Below are 18,275 nucleotides of genomic sequence, written 5' to 3'. Positions count from 1 at the left end.
TGGTCTATTTATGAGAAGAGAGCTCTCCAAGTCAAAGCTCTTCTTTCTTAGATATACTGCATATAGCCATTGTATATTTAAATAAAGAAAAATATGACAAGTAACTGCTTATCTGACTCATGACTACAGCTAACACTGCATGTTCTTGCCTTTTCCTTAATAAGCACTACGTCATTATTCAAGCAGACAAGTAAATGTCTAGTGGATATAAGAGTGTCTATTAATATACTAAATAACTTGCCAGTGCTTTTATTATAAAGAATATTTCAGTGTTCCAGAATTTCACAAAGTAACTGTATCATGGAAGCTGCCTTTTTGATTGATCTGTGCTATTCCTTTTCATTCTTAATGCCCTGCATGTCATACTCTTAAGTCTGAGTCTCTCACTGAACAGGAATTTTAAAGAGGATTTACTTCTCTAAAAAATAATAGGGAGCAGGGAAACAGCTCAAGAAAGATGTATTTGTAATTCAGTTAATAAAACATTTTTCACTATATAGAGAAAATACCACTACAAATACTTCAAAATGGAACTGCTTAGTTTATAAAACTTGCTATTTAATGACATGGATAACTTATTGTTTCATTAAAAGTAGTATTTTTAGGAAGATCCTTAGTTGCTTCTAAAGAAGCAACAAGATTTATATTAGTTGACAACCTCTCTCTTAAGGACCTGTCCATAAAAATGGAAATCTTTGTATAAAAAAGGCACTTTACCATGATGTATTGCCACAATATAATGGCATGATCAGTGCATTACTTTCACATAATATAGCACTAGGACAGTACTGTGAAGAGTAGGAATGGATTTTGAAAGAAAAAAAAAAAAGTCATCTCAGTTTTACATACTGTGTTCATATATGCTCTAAACAGCAATGTTAGATATGTGATAAGAAGACAGTTTTGAAAACAAAAGAGGTTTCCTTATTTCTTTAAGATATTCAGCAAAAGGGGCTGGGAAGAAGGCGCATAGGCCTTTCAGGGTGTTAAAACCTACATATTTAGGCAATAAGCAGTAAACGACAGCTATTTAAAATAAATATATTACAGTATTAAGTTTCTACACATGCAAAGAGCTAACTTCCTCCTATTGAAGAAGGAAAACACAGAACAAAGTATTTCAGGAAAAGAAGGAAAGACAGCTAAACAGAGAGACATAGTGCATCGCAATGAAGCCCTAAGACCTTTTATTTCAAAGCACCTCTAGTTCTGAGTTAACTGACAGAATTCCATCCATGGGTTAGCTGAGAGCCAGAACGTTCATCGCAATAAAGTTAAATGCACAGAAAAATAGAATTATAGTAATCCTCACTGAGACATTTATACATACAGCCTGTTGAGCATCTATGTCTGTTACTAGAAGCACAGAAAGCATAGAAAATATTTTGTCAGTCTTCGAACAAGTGATACAGACTAATCCTATCCCTGGAACTCAGCTGAAAATTCCCCCCAGTGAGGTAATGCCACATACAATATATCATGAGATCTCTTGCTTTGTTAAGATACGTGATTCTACCTGTGACAGCTTTGAGCTTCAGCTCTTAACTGTTCCACATTGCACTTTGAGGAGAAACTTTGAGGGTCTCCAGCCAGAATACCTGTTGACTTGATCATTTACATAAATGGGAAAACACACTTTATTGTACAGAGGGATCATTGCTTCTCTATCAAAAGGAATTAAGCTAATGTTTACATGCTTAAAATCACCCAAGATTAAGTTTATAAGAAGTTTATAAGAATGTAAGTAGATATCTGTTGCTATAACTCATTGATTACCCTTTTTTCCCTAAATGCAAAATTATGATCAAGTAATGCTGCAATAATATGTAGGTCCTGCAGGACTATGCAGTAAGAAAAATTACCAATATACTGTATGGTTCATTTATCCATGTGTTCTGTGGTTTATCAATTGTTATGTATTTTTGATACTAAATTTCCAATACATTTAAATGTGATATTAGTATTAATTGTTCACTGCATTTTAGATACTAAAATGCATGGCAACTCTCTTCTCCAGATTAGTTACAGATTAAATTAAGATTAGATTAACTGAGTCCTACTACCTGTCTTAAAACTATCAGTTTAGGACCCCCCCTGCTCCGCATTAGCATTCTCACCCCAGGAACTTTTGAGACAATACTCCTACAGTACGCCTACAGGGCTTTACCAAGTGGTTACCTTCCCGCTTAGCACAATACTGACTGAGTGCTGCCAGCTTAATTCACAGTTGTTCCTGTCACTAATCAATTAAGGCAATTGATTTTGGAGGATGGCTTTGTTGAAGTTAAACAGAAATGCTTTTGTACATTCAGCTTGAGATGTATCTCATACCTCTTAATCTCTACAAAAGAAGTCTGTTCCCTGTCTCCCATCTCACGAGGATGTAAGACAGCTTTTTTATTATTATTACTTTTTTTTTCTTAATTTCCATATAACTCTTTTGACACTTGTACAAACATATGCACTGGGTGATGTCCTCTCTAGTGCTAAATCGCAAGTTTCCCAAGACACATCATAATATAGAAGACATTCCTGCAGCCTCTAAAGAAACAAGATTTCATTTAAGATGCCTTCATCAGAAACCATTTGATTTCTAGTGGATTCTCATGTGTTATTCAGTGAAGGATCCAAATACTCCAGGAAATAGTTGGGCTATTATCTCTTCTTCTCTAGTCCATGACTCAGATTCTTGAACTACTGTGTACTTGTGCAGGAGGTAATCAAGCCTGTAGTTCCACCATATTAATGGTATATATGACAACAGATGAGAAGTTTCCTGTAGTCTGGAGATCTGACTGACATGATAGACCAATAAATATGTCAGAAATAGATGTAACTCAGTTTCAAGAGTTTTAATCACATCATCCATTGAAATTTTCTTTTCTGAAAATAAGATACATTCTTGACAACATGAATGATTGAAAATACTGAATGAAAAAATAGAAAGCCATTCAGCCAAAGAAAGAGATTTCAGTACCCGGACTTCAGAGGTCTAGAGGAGAATGGGGATAGTAAAATGAGATATAGAAAGAGATCAAGGAGAAGTGGCAGAATGAAAGCTATTGATACAGATGGCAATACTTAATGAAGCTATTTCATGTATCTCCAGTTGCTGGTCAAATGCATAGTGACTGGGAGACTGAAAATCACCTTTCTGCTGCCTATTCAAAAGGTACTCTACTTTTGTGCCTGTATGGCAGAAATAAAATGTATTTTTTCACATTCCTACTGCTTAATTAAGTACACCTGAAAAGTCCCTATTACAGCTTAAGAAACAGAATGTGGAAAACAGGTAACATTTCTGTTTGAAACAAAAAATTTGCCATCTCTGTTTCATAATGGTTGAGGTTTTAAAGAAGATATGGCTCAAGGTAGGCCGAAGATCAGCTCAGCTATGACCAGTGTTATGTTCCTATCAAGTTAAAAAACTGTGGACAATGTTACAGCATGGTTTAGAAACCAGTACAAGAAAGCTATAGTAATCCACAACAAATTGGGTAACTTGAGATGTAAAATTAAAATATCCATAATCTCTAATATGCATGAAATCTTGAATTCAGGTCTTCCCCTTGTACAACTGAAGATAGTGGAGATTTTGCTATTTATTGCATTATTATTAGCATAAGCACAACATTCTTTTCAGGAAACTAAAATCTTCTTAGGAGAAGTCCTTGACAATGTTAATCAGGGTCCTCAGCTGGCCCTATCTACAGCTCTGATTTTATCAACGTTTGCTTCAGCTACTTCAAAAAAAAAAAAAAAAAAGAAAAAAAAGTGAAGGCTGAGAATGGTTACAGTAGATAAAAATTCTGATGCCAAGTGGTGTAGCTTTGAACCAGAAACGAACTGATTGTTGGTAGCCAGGTGGAGTTTTCTTCCAGTTATATGTACTGGACAGATTGGAGAGCTGGGTGATCACCAACCACATGAAGTTCAACAAAAGCAAGTGCTGGGTGCTGCACCTGGGATAGGGCAGACCTGGCTTTATGTACAGACTGGGCAACAAGACGCTGGAGAGCAACCCCACAGAGAGGGATCTGGGGCTTGTGGTTGACAGCAAGTTGAATATGAGCCAGCAGTGTGCCCTGGCAGCCAGGAGGGCCAACCGTGTCCTGGGATGCATCAAGCACAGCATGGCTAGTCAGTTGAGGGATGTGATTGTCCCGCTCTACTCTGCGCTGGTGCAGCCTCACCTTGAGTACTGTGTGCAGTTCTGAGCACCACAGTACAAAAAGGACATTAAACTGTTGGAAAGTGTCCAGAGGAGGGTGAAGAAGATGGTGAAGGGCCTAGAGGGGAAGACATATAAAGAGTAGCTGAGGTAACTTGCCCTGTTCAGCCTGGAGAAGAGGAAGCTGAGGGGGTCCTCATCATGTTCTACAACATCCTCGTGAGGGGGAGTGGAGACACAGGCGACCCATTCTTTGTAAATACCAGTAATAGGTCCCACAGGAATGGTGTTAAGCTGAGGCAGGGGAAGTAAGTTTAGGCTTGACATCAGGAAGAGGTTCTTCACCGAGACGGTGGCTGCACACTGGAACAGGCTCCCCAGTGAAGTAGTCACTTCACCAAACCAGTCTGTATTTAAAAAGCAATTAGACTATGCACTGTCACATGGTCTAAACTTTTGGGTAGACCTGTGCAGTGCCAGGAGCTGGACTTCTTGATGATCCTTATGGGTCCCTTCCATCTCAGGATATTCTATGATTCTATGATACTGAGTATTTTGTTGTTGTTGTTGTGTGGCAAAGCTAAAGAAAGAAGAATGGTAAAGTAAAAGAGGAATCAGAGCTTCAAATACTTTGGATGGTCAAGTGAACTTTTGATCTCATGTGCAACATGTACCAGGTGTTCCCACTTGGCAGGAGATCCAGATGCTCTCCAGAGGTCCTTTCCAACCTCAACCATTCTGTGGTTCTGTGATCTGTGTTAAAATGTTGGCTAAACCATTTTCATAGCAAATACACAATAAAATAATGTCACCCAGCACTGGAAACCAGGACAGAGAGCTTCATCATAAAATCCTTGATAAGTGGTGCAGTGTTACGTGAAGCTGAACACCCGTGAATATAGTACATACTGAACAGACTCAACACTATGATAACCTGCTGTTGCCCCCAGCCCACCCTACATTCCAAGCCCTCATCCCCACAACCATAAGTTTCTTCTTTTTTTTTTGTTCTCCCTGTCTTTTGACAGGGAAATGTCAAAAGCCATAAAACTGACTGTTGAACCAGTAGGGCATCATAGAAGCTTGGACAGAGAACACTAGTGCTCAGCAAATATTTTGGCTCTTGGAGTTCCTTGAGACACTTTGCTCAAGGATGCAGCTGCCACTTTTGATTTCTTAATTTTTGTTTTGCTGAGCGGGAGGGTAACTAAAATAAAAGAACATACAATATATATATATAAAATATTATATATATATATATATATGTATATATATATATATTTACAAATCTGTGGACCAGATGGGCTTGCATATAAAGTGTAAGTTTAGTTACAAGTAATATAATACAGAAATGCAGAAAGCATTGCAGGTAGAGGGACTGCCAATGGCAAATCTGAAGCATTCAGCTGCAAATACCAGTTATAGAAACAGATGGATATAACAGCTAAATCAGAACCTGACATGATCTCAAGGTCAAAAACCTCACACTGAACACCCACATAGATGGCAAGGGTACAGACAAGTTTATAGGATACAGTTTCAGGTGTATCAGTGAAAAAAAAAATTAATGCTTTTTTGAACTAGCATTCAAAAATGCTAGTTTAGAATATTAAGGCTAAACATTAAATAGCAACTTCCAGACCCTTGATACCTCATTAAAGAAACTGTGATTCCAACATAGCAGTTCACAAAAAATGATGCTACAGCAGATATAATCCAGTTCAGAAATACTCCAAATAGGAGTATTTCTGTAGGCCACTGTATCATTCTGTCTAATAAGTGGAAGGCAAATGAAGGAAAAAAACATTTCTTCATTATTTTTTTTTTCTCAGTTTGATCACAATATGATCACGAATGCCCTCACCACAGTCCAGTTTTCTCTTAAAATTAAAGTCTAACCAATGCTAGTAGGTCCCATAGAATATCAATGTACAGAAGCATGTAGAAAATATTTAATAACTACATAAGGCAATGGTTGTTTGCAAGGCTGGATCTCCATTCTGTTTCACAGAGGTAATAATCTTAGTTGGTAGGCATAATGCAAGCAGTACAAGAATCACAGAATTTTCTAGGTTGGAAGAGACCTCAAGATCACCCAGTCCAACCTCTGACCTAACACTAACAAGTTCTCCACTAAACCATATCACTAAGTTCAACAACTAAACGTCTTTTAAAGACCTCTGGGGATTGTGACTCCACCACTTCCCTGGGCAGCCCATTCCAATGCCTCACAACCCTCTCAGTAAAGAAGTTCTTCCTAAGATCCAACCTAAAACACCCCTGGCACAACTTTAGCCCATTCCCCCTCATCCTGTCACCAGGCACATGGGAGAACAGACCAACCCCCACCTCGCTACAGCCTCCTTTAAGGTACTTATAAAGAGCGATAAGGTCACCCCTGAGCCTCCTCTTCTCCAGGCTGAACAAGCCCAGCTCCCTCAGCCGCTCCTCGTAGGACTTGTTCTCCAGGCCCCTCACCAGCTTTGTCGCCCTTCTCTGCACCCGCTCAAGCACCTCCATGTCCTTCTTGTAGCGAGGGGCCCAAAACTGAACACAGTACTCGAGGTGCAGCCTCACCAGAGCTGAGTACAGGGGGACAATCACCTCCCTAGCCCTGCTGGCCACACTGTTTCTTATGCAAGCCAGGATGCTGTTGGCCTTCTTGGCCACCTGAGCACACTGCTGGCTCATATTCAGCCGACTGTCCACCATCACTCCCAGGTCCTTCTCTGCCTGGCAGCTCTCCAACCATTCCTCTCCCAGCCTGTAGCTCTGCTTGGGGTTATTGCACCCCAGGTGGAGGACCCAGCACTTGTCCTTGTTGAACTTCATGCAGTTGACCTCAGCCCATCGGTGCAGCCTATCCAGATCCTCCTGCAGAGCCTTCCTACCATTGAGCAGATAAGTACAACACTGAAGAACCTTCCTACCCTTGAGCAGAAGTACAAGAAGAATGCATAAGCACAAGCAAGGTTTAATCACAGGGTTCAACATAGCTTGGAGTGGGGGAAAAATAAATACAATTTTTGGAAATCTACATAAAATTAATAGAATTTCAGGACTTGTGATCAGGTATTCGAAAAAAAAAAAAAAAAAGAGAGAGAGAGAGAGAAAATAAAACCTTGACAAAAAAAAAAAAAAAAAAAAAAAAACACATCTGAAATCCTCTTGGATTCAGAGTTGGCAGCCTCTGCCTCTGAAAAGGAGCCTGTGTGGACGTGCAGGTCTTAGCATCTCCAACAATAATCATCCAGAAAGCAACAGAAATGTGAAACCTTCACTGTAAAAAAAGCTGAGGACAATACTGTAAAGACTTTTTGGCAAAGCAATGCAAGAGATTGCACTGAGTTTTATTCTGCTTTTCTGTGAATAAGAATTAAATCTTTTGAATGAACTGCACATTATCTTGCCACAACCATTATTTTCTTTTTAAAGAAAAGAGAGAGAGAGAGAATTGTCTTCTGCCAAATTCAATGATCTTTTTCTTTCACAGAAGTTTGAATTTAGTACCATTGAAGCTATTTTTCCTTATAAAGAGAGAGCAGGGTAAGTATTGTATGGCTATTTTTAACCTTCTAGTATCAACAAAATTTATTAAACTATCTGTTCCATGTAATTAATTTCTGTAGATCAAGCTGTTCTAATAGGCCTGTTCTCCCTGTTTCCTTGCTGTGTACACAGAACTCCCAATGACATTAATGAAACACAAGCATGTGATTTGAGAGAAGAATATGTCTCATGTCATTTTGAGCAGAAAGAGCTTGTCACAGAAACCATGTCGTGCAAACACTAAGCCTCACAGTAGTGGAAACTACTGTTTCTCAATCACATTTAAACAAAGCATTTTTTCACATGTGCCTCATAATTGGACTCTTTCTGTTAAAAAATAATCATACTGCATCTCTATTGCTGTGTTTCCACACAGGAAAGGTGTTTTTGAAGTGCTATTTTCCTATTTTTCCCTGTAGCATCAGTAATTGATTCATGCCAGCAATTGTTTGGGAGAACACAACATGCATAGTTTTGTTTAATAAACACAGAATATTTTTGACCCACAAATGTCACCTCCAGCTGATGGCATAAAGAAGCAAGTTCTGCATTTGCAGAAAAAAGTCCATCTATGCTGTCACCCATAAAAAAAAATACATTCCAAGGACACAGAGGTGTTCCCACCCTGCCCCCTGACACAGGGGAGACTGAAAATGTTATCGGCTTCAATTAACATGAAAGGGCCTTTAAAAAACAATAAAGTAATTAGACACGTTCATGAAAGATAATTATGTCATGTAAGGATGAGCATTCCCAGAAGTGCTTTTGGCTCCATTAGGAAAGAACATTTCTCCTCTCAAATGAATTTCACAGACACGCAAGGTGTGGGAAAATGGCACTGTTCTCATCAGTGTTAAAAGCATATGATACGAATGAGGTCTCCAGCATGGCACTGACAGCAATAAATTATCAACTGTGTGTTCTGTTTTCTGAAATGGACTCAATTTATCATTTTATTGAAAAGGTTCCATTATGCTAATGTCTTATAAATTCACTTTTGGCTGTTGCTCGAAGGTGAAGAGGGGATATCAATTTTTATATAGCAAGCTTGGGCAGTATTGCAGCAGTGAGCTGTCAAGGGTTAATAACCCTATCAGGAGATGCAATACACATATGAACAAACTTCCAAGGACTTTGTAATGGAAAATTTTTATAACATTACTGGAAGCAGAGTAACTAGAATACTTTTCTTAAGCATGGCTATTTTAAAGGAATTTTTGACAAAATTAGCAACAGTTAATTGGTGGGGTGAAAACTCTCCCTCTGTTCTCCAATTATAACCCATGAATTGACATTGGAGATTGTTTAGGAAGTATTGTTTCAAAGAAGGTCAAATTAAGGAACGCTATTATTGTTCTTGTCAATTTATCCAGATCGTAGACATGAAGGATAATCAGACAGGGGTGATTACTTACAAAAAGAAATACTCCTCTAAATATAACATTATATAATATGGAAACTTGCTTTCTTTTGGATACAAAACAGGTAAGTATTGAAAAAGGAGGAGAACTAGATTGAGATAGACAATTGGTTTGATCTCGTAGAACAGCTCTTTTCTGTCTGAGATGTGACTAGTATCCACAAAACCTCTTCCATGCTGTGCATCAAATACAGGGTATTGTTTCAGAAACATTATGATGTTATGAATAATTTTTAACTGGAAGCATTTTCTTTGGGACTTATATGCCCTTACGTTCAAACATAGTAATATAGCATTCACAAATAAAATACAGCAGCTAATCAAGAGGCAAAATTTATCATATATACAGATAGAATTTTAGTATGTATTAGCAGCTGAAAATGAGTAAGTGTAGCTAGATCACCACGACCATTATCTCCATTGGTCACCAATAAATATCATTCTGGATTTCAGAGCTCCAAACATGGATCACAGTTTGAGAATTTCTGCAATGCAACATTTGCCAATCAGTTTGGAAACTCATTAAAAACTTCATAGAAGTTCTCATTCAGTACAGAGCAAATATTTAGTGTGATTGATTTAAAATGAAATGTAATGTCACTGCACTATATAAAAAGAGTATATGAAGAGCTTATGGTCATACTCTTATCTTAGTACACACCTGGATTTTCCTATATCAGATGCACATACTTAAAATATGGTTACCTCTGAAAAGCATATTTTAACATTGTAATGACACATTCAGGCATAACGTATAAGCAATTTGTGTTAAATACATTATATCAATGTGATCACCAAAGGGATAAAGATGTGCATAGTTGTGCACAGGAAGCATCTAAGGGACAAAAGGTTGCAAAACAAAACAAAGAACCACATGATACTGCAAATGGGCAGAGCATCTTGCAGGTATGGAATACCCAGGAAGAGTAAGCAGTAAGGGATGTCCCTTTTGTTAAGTGAATAAATTGCATAAAAACATCAAGCGTGTGCAGGAAAGATGGAGAGGAAGGAAAACAAGTCTACTTCTGTTCCAGAATCTCTTGACAAAGAGATTTCAGGCCTGATCATCTCAGTTTTGGTGATTACAAGGCACATAAGCCTCAGCTCCATGGTATTGTATACTGACAGAAAATTTAAGATATATGTTCTAACAGTTAAATTGTTTTGTATATGTAATGACTGCATGGTGCTAATTATTAACAATGTGCTGGAGATAACCAAAATGAGTAGTTAATGCATGGACTCTCTAAAGTTTTCTTTTAAAGTTTAAAATTTGCCTTATTTGTTAGTCTTCTAAATACTCCATCACAGTGATTTCTGCTCAGTTTCAACTGAATTGTACATACAGTATACTCACCCAGTGTGTAATGAAGACAAATGCAGCCATGCTTCCCAGAAAGTATTTGTCAAAATCAGGACTAGTACATTATTGCTGAGTTAGTACTTTGTTCTGCTTTTCTAAAATAAATAAATTAGTTCCTTTCCTTTTCAGGATATAGATTGATCCTCAAATTGATTTTGCATTTCATATTTAAAAGTTTGTAAAACAATGCATTTTAAAAACTCTGAATCAAATGTAGACCAAATCACAATATACAGCATAATGCATTTTCATTTCCATCAAAAGTGGCTTAATCGTAATAGAAAAGTAAACTCTAAGAGCACCAAATCTGAAAATACCATAGTAACCTAAATAGTTATTTAAAAGTGCCTACTGAAACAATATGCAATACGTTGGTTTTAATGAAATAATTTATTGCTTTTTCTTGTACAGCAATATGAATCTTATTCATATGAATGTCTGTCTAAAGAACTACACTAAGAACCATGTCACCACCTTTAAATGGTGCATTAATATTTCAAAATATTTAAGAAAGGTTGGTGGAAGTACTCTGATCACTTGTTTTTAGAATAAGATTTGGATAACTCTGGAAAAAAAAGGACCTAATTACACAATGCAAATTCAACAGTGCCCTCCTCAAACTATTGATTTACAATACCATGGATCTAAAGTACATTTAATTCATTAGATTATTTTATAATTAATCCATGAATGATTTGTACAAAGATGCCATGGGAAAAAATCTTTACACTGATTAATTTCCCACTTAAAAATGCAGCTAAATGAAAGCAGAGAAATGTGAGGAATATTTTTATTTTTTTCTAAAGGAAGAGTAAATTTGTAGACATTTCATTTTCTGACACAGAAAAGCAAAATTAGGTCATGGGAAAGTAAGTTCATTGTTGTACTTGTCTTAGTTTTGTCTAGTTCAGTTGCTAAATGCTTACAGAGCTCCATGTCTGAGAGTATCAATACAGATGCTCTTGCTGTGCCGGAGGCCATTTTGGATGGATCAGCGCTCACATTTGATGGCATTCTCAGAAAGAGGATAAGAAAAAGCTGCAATTGTACTTCTTATTCTAGGGGTATTCAGTCTAATGCCAATGGGGAGGTGGAGACGTACATTTTAGAAAAAAATGTTAAGTAATTTTAAAATACTTCAGGAGCTCATTTACTTCAAACAAACCAGACAAAAAAAAATTTATCCACTTAGGCTTTTTAATTAAAAGAATCATAATAAAAAATAGTATCAATTGCAGAGCACAGAAATGTCAATGTACTATCAACAGAATACTATTTTAAAAGTGTTTATATACTGTCAGCAATACCCTCGGTTATTTATTTATTTATTTATTTTTATTTCATCAGAGCTTTTCTTGGAAGTATGCAGAGTTCTTACTACCCAAACCCTAAGTTCTATATTTTCCTTCTAAAAGCTTCTGCCTGTGTCTTTCACATAATGGATTTTACATAGACCTGAAAACAGTTTATCACTTCATGTTTTTAAATAATAACAACACCGAGGTTTTGCTAATGACTTTTACCTGCCCTAACTTGTATTTGTATTATATGCAAGGACAACTGTTTTTAACCAATGTTAAGTTTTGGCAAAGCATTTTTCTAACTAGGTGGAAGAGAATCAATTGCTCTTTTTGCTAGAATTTACAGCTTGGCCCACCTAAGTCAATATATACCAGTAGCTTATTTACTCTTCTGTGAAAAAAGGAAACATAAAGGGACAGAGAAGAATTGCATGCAAGTATTTTTAAAAGGCTAGCTAAAGAACACCAGCATATGCTAGGGAACAGACCAGATAAGTGGTATTTACAAGTTGTAAAGAGAAAGAGCTGAATAATGACAAGCACATTTAATGGATCCAGACAAAATAATAAAGCCGTTTATAATGGAATAACGCAGGAATTAAGTAGATAACAACATCAGTATAAGTTTACAGAAAACAAATGTTGTCAGACTAATTTGTTTTTGTTTGTTTGTTTGTTTGTTTGTTTTTGAGGTCAAAAGTTTGCTTGACATACATAAATAAATAAATAAATAAATAAATAAACAAAATGCCTGTATTTATTTTTAAATGGTCAAATATGGAGAATTCATTATAAGCCAGGATAATTTGCATCAGTGGTTAATTTCCTGGCAACTTAAAATACATGTGTGTTATTTATATTAAGCGGCTTTCAGTTTCAGAGAAAGCTTAAACCAACAAATGTCTTCTAAGATCAAAGATTTCCTGGCCATCAGATCTTCACTCCCATGCATGTCACATGATTATACCATGTAATAAGGACCTGCCCTTTTGTATTTTTCTTGTGACTCTTCCCTTGAACCATTTAACAGGGTTTTTTTTCAGCAGCTTTCCTGAAGTTTACACATCAAAACGGTGCATTGTATTCCAGTTGTAGCAATTCAAGTGCCAGAAGCAGAGGTAAAGCATACTTCCCACTCCACCCAGAGTTTCCTGTTTATACACTCAAACACCACATTTGTTTCTTGGACCCATGATCATGATGCATGCCTATATTCAGCTGATGAGCCCTTATGTTTTTCAGATTCAATGTTTCTCAGGCCTGTTCATTTATTTACAGACATGCAACTATTATGGATTTTTTTTAATTTTTACTCATATCTTGTTTATCAAAGCACTGTGTCTGAGATATAGGGCAGATTCTAAATTAGGTGAGGGTGAAGTAGGATGAAAGTCCTGTCCTGAGATTTTTTTGCATGCTTGTTAGAAATCATGCAAGGTTTTATTCAGCAGACGGAAAAAAAAAAAAAAAAAAAAAAAAGCACTGCTATTACCTTTGTCTGAAAAGAGAGAAAGCATGGAAATCCTTGATTATTTATATCCATTTTTATATTATTTTCAGCCTGTTAAGGACTGTCAAGCTTCTGAATTTCTCATAGACAAACGTGTTTTGTACATTAAAAATACAATATTTATAAGATGGTTCTCCAGGCAAATCAAGGTTTGCTTTCATTACTCACCACTAAGGTGAGGTGTGAGCAGGGAAGAGGATGTCCTGTTGTGTTCTCAGATAATGACCCTTATCTGAGACAGTATGCCAGGCTATAAGGGCTTTTGTCTGATCAAATGCAGCAGTTTATAGTACATAAGTGCCTATACTACATAAGTGTACTTACATAATAGCAGTACAATATAATAAGAATTCTCTCTCCTGGATTCTGATACAGTTCTACAATTTGAACTCCATGTATTCAAATACCTGAAAAATACTATTTTTTTCACACAAAAGCTGAAAAAAAAAGCTTCTAAGAGAAGCTTTTATTATGCAAAAGTTATGCAAGAAACTTTGTCTTTGTAATTCAAAGGTGGGCAAAATAAAACAAAAGCAAGGCAAGGGTTATAGTGTCAGAATCCCGTGGTAACAAACATAAATACCTTAGACTTCTGAAATAGATGTGGCCTCTTACCAGTTACTGCTACAAGTAAATAATAGTTGTGTAGCTTGTTAGACTAAATAATAATCAATTAATCAATCCTTTGCCTCTAAACTGTAGGTTTAAATTTGCCCTCCATTCATTGTGTGTGATCTATCACACACAGAAAAAGATAATGCTTGGTTTTACTGGATAGGTTTCTATTTTAGGTAAATCACTGCAACAGCCATCCACCTTCTAAAAGAATAGCTTTATAAGTATCACTGAAAGTGGCAGTGGGGGCATATGCAGCCCTCAGCCACTCATTTCCAAGACTGTTACTCATCACAGTTGTGTCAAGACAAATATTTGCTACACAGTAAAGTTGACTGAAAAACTTGTGATTTATTTATTTATTTTCTTTATGGATCATTTTAAACCTAGACTAGTCCTTATCTCAATTAATTTTATGACTACAAACTAACCCACGCCAAGTCCTGATAACAACAAAACCATAAAAATCCTCCATATTGAACAAAAGTGGTAGAGCAGAGCAAAGGCAAGGCCAAGTATTCATTGTGAGTGTCATAACAAGCCAAGGAGAAGGTAACAGGCCTTTAAAAAATACTTGTTACTAACATCCTTCCAGGCACAACCGTCAGTCATTATAGGTGGCTCTTCTTTTTCTTTTCTTTTCTTTTTTTTTTTTTTTTCCCAGTATCACAAAAAAAAAAATCTGTTTAACTTAATCAGAGGTAAAACTAGTCCACATATACTCTACAAATTATTTTTTTTTCCCACAGCTGTCATTCTGCTATGAAAATATTTGCTGCAACAGAAGATGCCTATCAGTTGGAACTTCTCTTCACCAAATTTGTAAAGTCCAAGAAAAATGTACTACATTAGCAAATTTTAAAATGCCTTACACCTATATAAAATATTCTGTAAAGTCAAGCGTAATTATTAAGTCCATGTAAATATAATGTACTTTAGTGAAAAAATAAATAAGAAGTAGCATTAAGAATCTCACACATTTGCCTTGACTTAGATGGTAGGCCCAGCCTGAAACTCTGTCCACAGCTTACCAGATTTAAATTGGAATGCACCCCTTTTATCTCATTATTCATGCAGAATGTGAGATATGGATCATTAAGCCGGGCACTAATTTGTTCGTAAACTGCATTCATTCATCATTACTTGGCAGTGAGAGGCTGATCAAGTCAGTTGTGGAGCACTTCTCTGACCCTCCCATGAATTGTATATTTTCTGCATGAGTTACTTAAAAAATTCTCTAAAAATTATTTTAATAGTTTTAGCAGCTGTTATGTTAAGCATGACTATTTTTGTGTCGAGTTTAGTCACAGAGGTATCTCTGTGTCATATTTACAGATTATCTTCACTTCTCTGGACCTATATGTTTGGTATTATCTTCCACATCACGTATATGGGGTATTTTGTATATTGTTCTTTCCAAAAAGACATCTTTGATGGACTACTACCACAAATCACCAGAGCCTAGTATTCCATAGAACGATGTTTCTTCATTGGGGACAATACATTTTTCAGTAAGTGTTAGTCAGACTGTGTGTGTAGGAGGGCGTTACTCTGGGAAGATCGAAGTAGTAGCTAGGATATTCTTATATTTCCTTCTGACTGGGACACATCTCTCCAAAACCATTTTAAATATTACAGCACAATCCATTTATGACACTTAACTTGTGCCTCAGATGATTGCTCACAATGAAGAAAAAATATGCTTTATAATAATTTGGTGGGCGAAGAACTATTCAAATCCACAGTATGAATCATCATCATATTTTGTGCCAGCTATGTTTTTATAAATAGGAAGCCCATTGTATAGAAATATTTTTTATAAAGTGTACGGGAATGAAAACATTACAACAGATTGGGAATTAAACACATTTCCAATGTAAAAGTTGCCCAGTATTCTAGTTACAGAAACTTCTGTTATGGAAATTTTAGAGGGACTATTTTTTGATTGCTCATAGACCTCTTTTTTGTTTTTGTTTGTGTGTGTGTGTGGTTTGTTTTTTCTTCCAGCTTATTTGTAAAAATATTAGCATATTACAAGTTAGAGACAGGAACACAAGAATTCACTGAGTTTATCCACTAAGCAAAATTATTTTGCTAGAAGAAGCATCAGATGCTTATCACCTCTTAATATAACTGCATTAAAAAAAAAAAAAAAAAAAAAAAAAAAAGCTAAAAGAAACCATATGTTATGCTTTTTCCTCTGTAGTATACAAGTGTTCACACTGAGAAGAAACTTACAAATTTGGGTCTGTGTATTGAAAAGTACCAAAGTGCTGATTTACCTGATTTTTCAGAGGGAAGAGAAATGCTGGGCTTTGTAGTATCCAGAATAACAGCCAACCCTGCAGACAGTGATGGGAGGATGCTAGAACTGAGATCTACGCGAGTTAGACTTTCGGATTCTCTTTCCAAGGTTTTTAGAATGCCTCCAGCATGCTTATTTTCTGCTTCATCATTCTTCTGACTGCTCTTCTGTGGACTCTGAACAATATGAACGATACTCTGCTGGGTCAGGTCACAATTCTGCAACACAAAACCAAAACCCCAATAATTAATAAAATAAACAATTGTGGCTTAGGGACAAAATCCCTCTATCTCCAACTTGTTATTTGTTAAATGGTCTCTAAGCCTTTTTGTGTAGAATTTCAGTGAGCAGTAATGGAGTTTAAAGGAAAGTGACAAGTGTAAATTGCTAGAATTAGGATCACTTGCATTGGCAAAAGGGTCACAACACTTACAAAAATTCTAAACATTTAACAAGGAAATGGTGGACCAGAGCCAACAGCTCTAAATAAGTCTGGTTTATTGGCACAAAGCAAAAACTCCAGAGAGAACACTATTAAATCATGCGCTACGTGTATTCAACACATAGAACGCATTTGTACAGATAATGTTCATACAAAGTCTTCATATAGTAATTTAGGGTCAATTTGACAATCACAAAGAGTTCATGACCAAGCTTCTCCAAAGTGTCTTTGTAAACAGAAACAGGGATGATGATACTGCTGATGAAAACCGATACCTATTTCTTCCCTTTAATGTAATTTTCAATCTAAGTCTGTGTTTAGATGTCTTGTTTGCTCCTGTCTTTTCTGGTAAAATCACAAGATCAATAAATATTAGCCCAACTGGCCATATGCACAAGTGCTTCTTCCTTCTCAGTTCTCATCAGAGAGAGACTTATGGGGAGGGACTATTTATCAGGGAATATAGTGATAGGACAGGGAGTAATGCCTTTAAACTAAATAAAAATAAAAATAAAATAAAATGTAGGTTTCTATTAGATATAAGTAAAAAATTCTTTACTCAGATAGTGGTGAGACACTGGAAGAGGTTGCCCAGAAAAGCTGTGGATGTGTTCAAGATCAGGCTGGATGGGGCTCTGAGCAACCTGGTCTAGCAGGAGGTGTCCTTACCCGTGGAAGGGGGTTGGAATGAGGGGGTTGGGTCCCTTCCCACCCAAACCATTCCATGCTTCTACGATTCTGGCTCTTAGTCAGTCCTTAGAGATCTTATGTCTTAGAAAAAAGCAAGCTGAATATGGATCCTATGAAAGGTTTATTTATGATAAGTCAGGATAGAAGTCACATTTGGCTTGGTGTTTTCCAAACACGGAATAGGAATGCAAAATGTTACTTTAGAACTAGCAATTGCAGAGCTTTCAGTTGACCTATAATTAATGAGGGGCTTTCAAGAAGGACTTGCATTGATCCTTCCACAGCACATCTTGCAGCAAAAATTATTCTATTTTGGGTGATACCTCCTGGTGATCCAAACCTAATTTTCCACTGTGATGAGTGAACCACATATAAATGTCAACCTACACAGAAATAAGCTTGAAATTCCCTCAAGAAAATACATTTCTAACTGTTCTCAGCATCATTAGGTTGGTGATTTCTACAATGAAACATCAAGAAAGATAGCAGAATACATTTTGGAGGAACAGAAAGAAAAAAATTGAAGCATTTGTCTACATATCTAGAAAATAATTTTGATTCTTTTTAATAGTTTGTATTTGCAATTATTACATTCACATTTAATTGCAAAAGATTCCTCTACAGACATTTTAGTGCTGTTTATAGCTTTCTGTCCCACTTTCTCTTCCATCACTTTTTATCTCCTAGTCTCATAATTTCTGTTTACTGGTTTTATTTCACACGGTCTAGTATGTTATTACTCCATGCTTCCCTCTCCACTTCTTCATTCTTATGTAATACAGTTCTAAAAGGTGAAAATCTGTTTTTTTAACTTGAATTTTCAATACCATACTCTTCCCTTAGTGAAGCAGTAATCAGCCAGTAGAGATTTTTCAGAGCAAGGACTCTGCAGATAATATTCAAGTAAAG

The 18,275-nt window shown here is 36.3% G+C and overlaps 1 protein-coding gene across 4 annotated transcripts in view; it reads right to left on the bottom strand.

Moving 5' to 3' along the window:
- The window catches only part of PRKN (parkin RBR E3 ubiquitin protein ligase), a 779,628-nt gene that overhangs the window by 520,916 nt on the left and 240,437 nt on the right, over positions 1 to 18,275 (bottom strand). For all 4 annotated transcript variants that reach the window (XM_084514657.1, XM_084514659.1, XM_084514660.1 and 1 more), the window contains exon 3: positions 16,212 to 16,452. In XM_084514657.1, the coding sequence (XP_084370783.1) occupies positions 16,212 to 16,452 (241 nt within the window). The remainder of the gene's footprint in view (positions 1 to 16,211; positions 16,453 to 18,275) is intronic.

This window comes from Aythya ferina, assembly GCF_964211825.1.
Source record: "Aythya ferina genome assembly, chromosome: 3".
Taxonomy (NCBI): domain Eukaryota; kingdom Metazoa; phylum Chordata; class Aves; order Anseriformes; family Anatidae; genus Aythya; species Aythya ferina.
The sequence above is the reverse complement of the archived record's forward strand: the minus strand, read 5'-3'. Positions and strand labels throughout refer to the sequence as shown.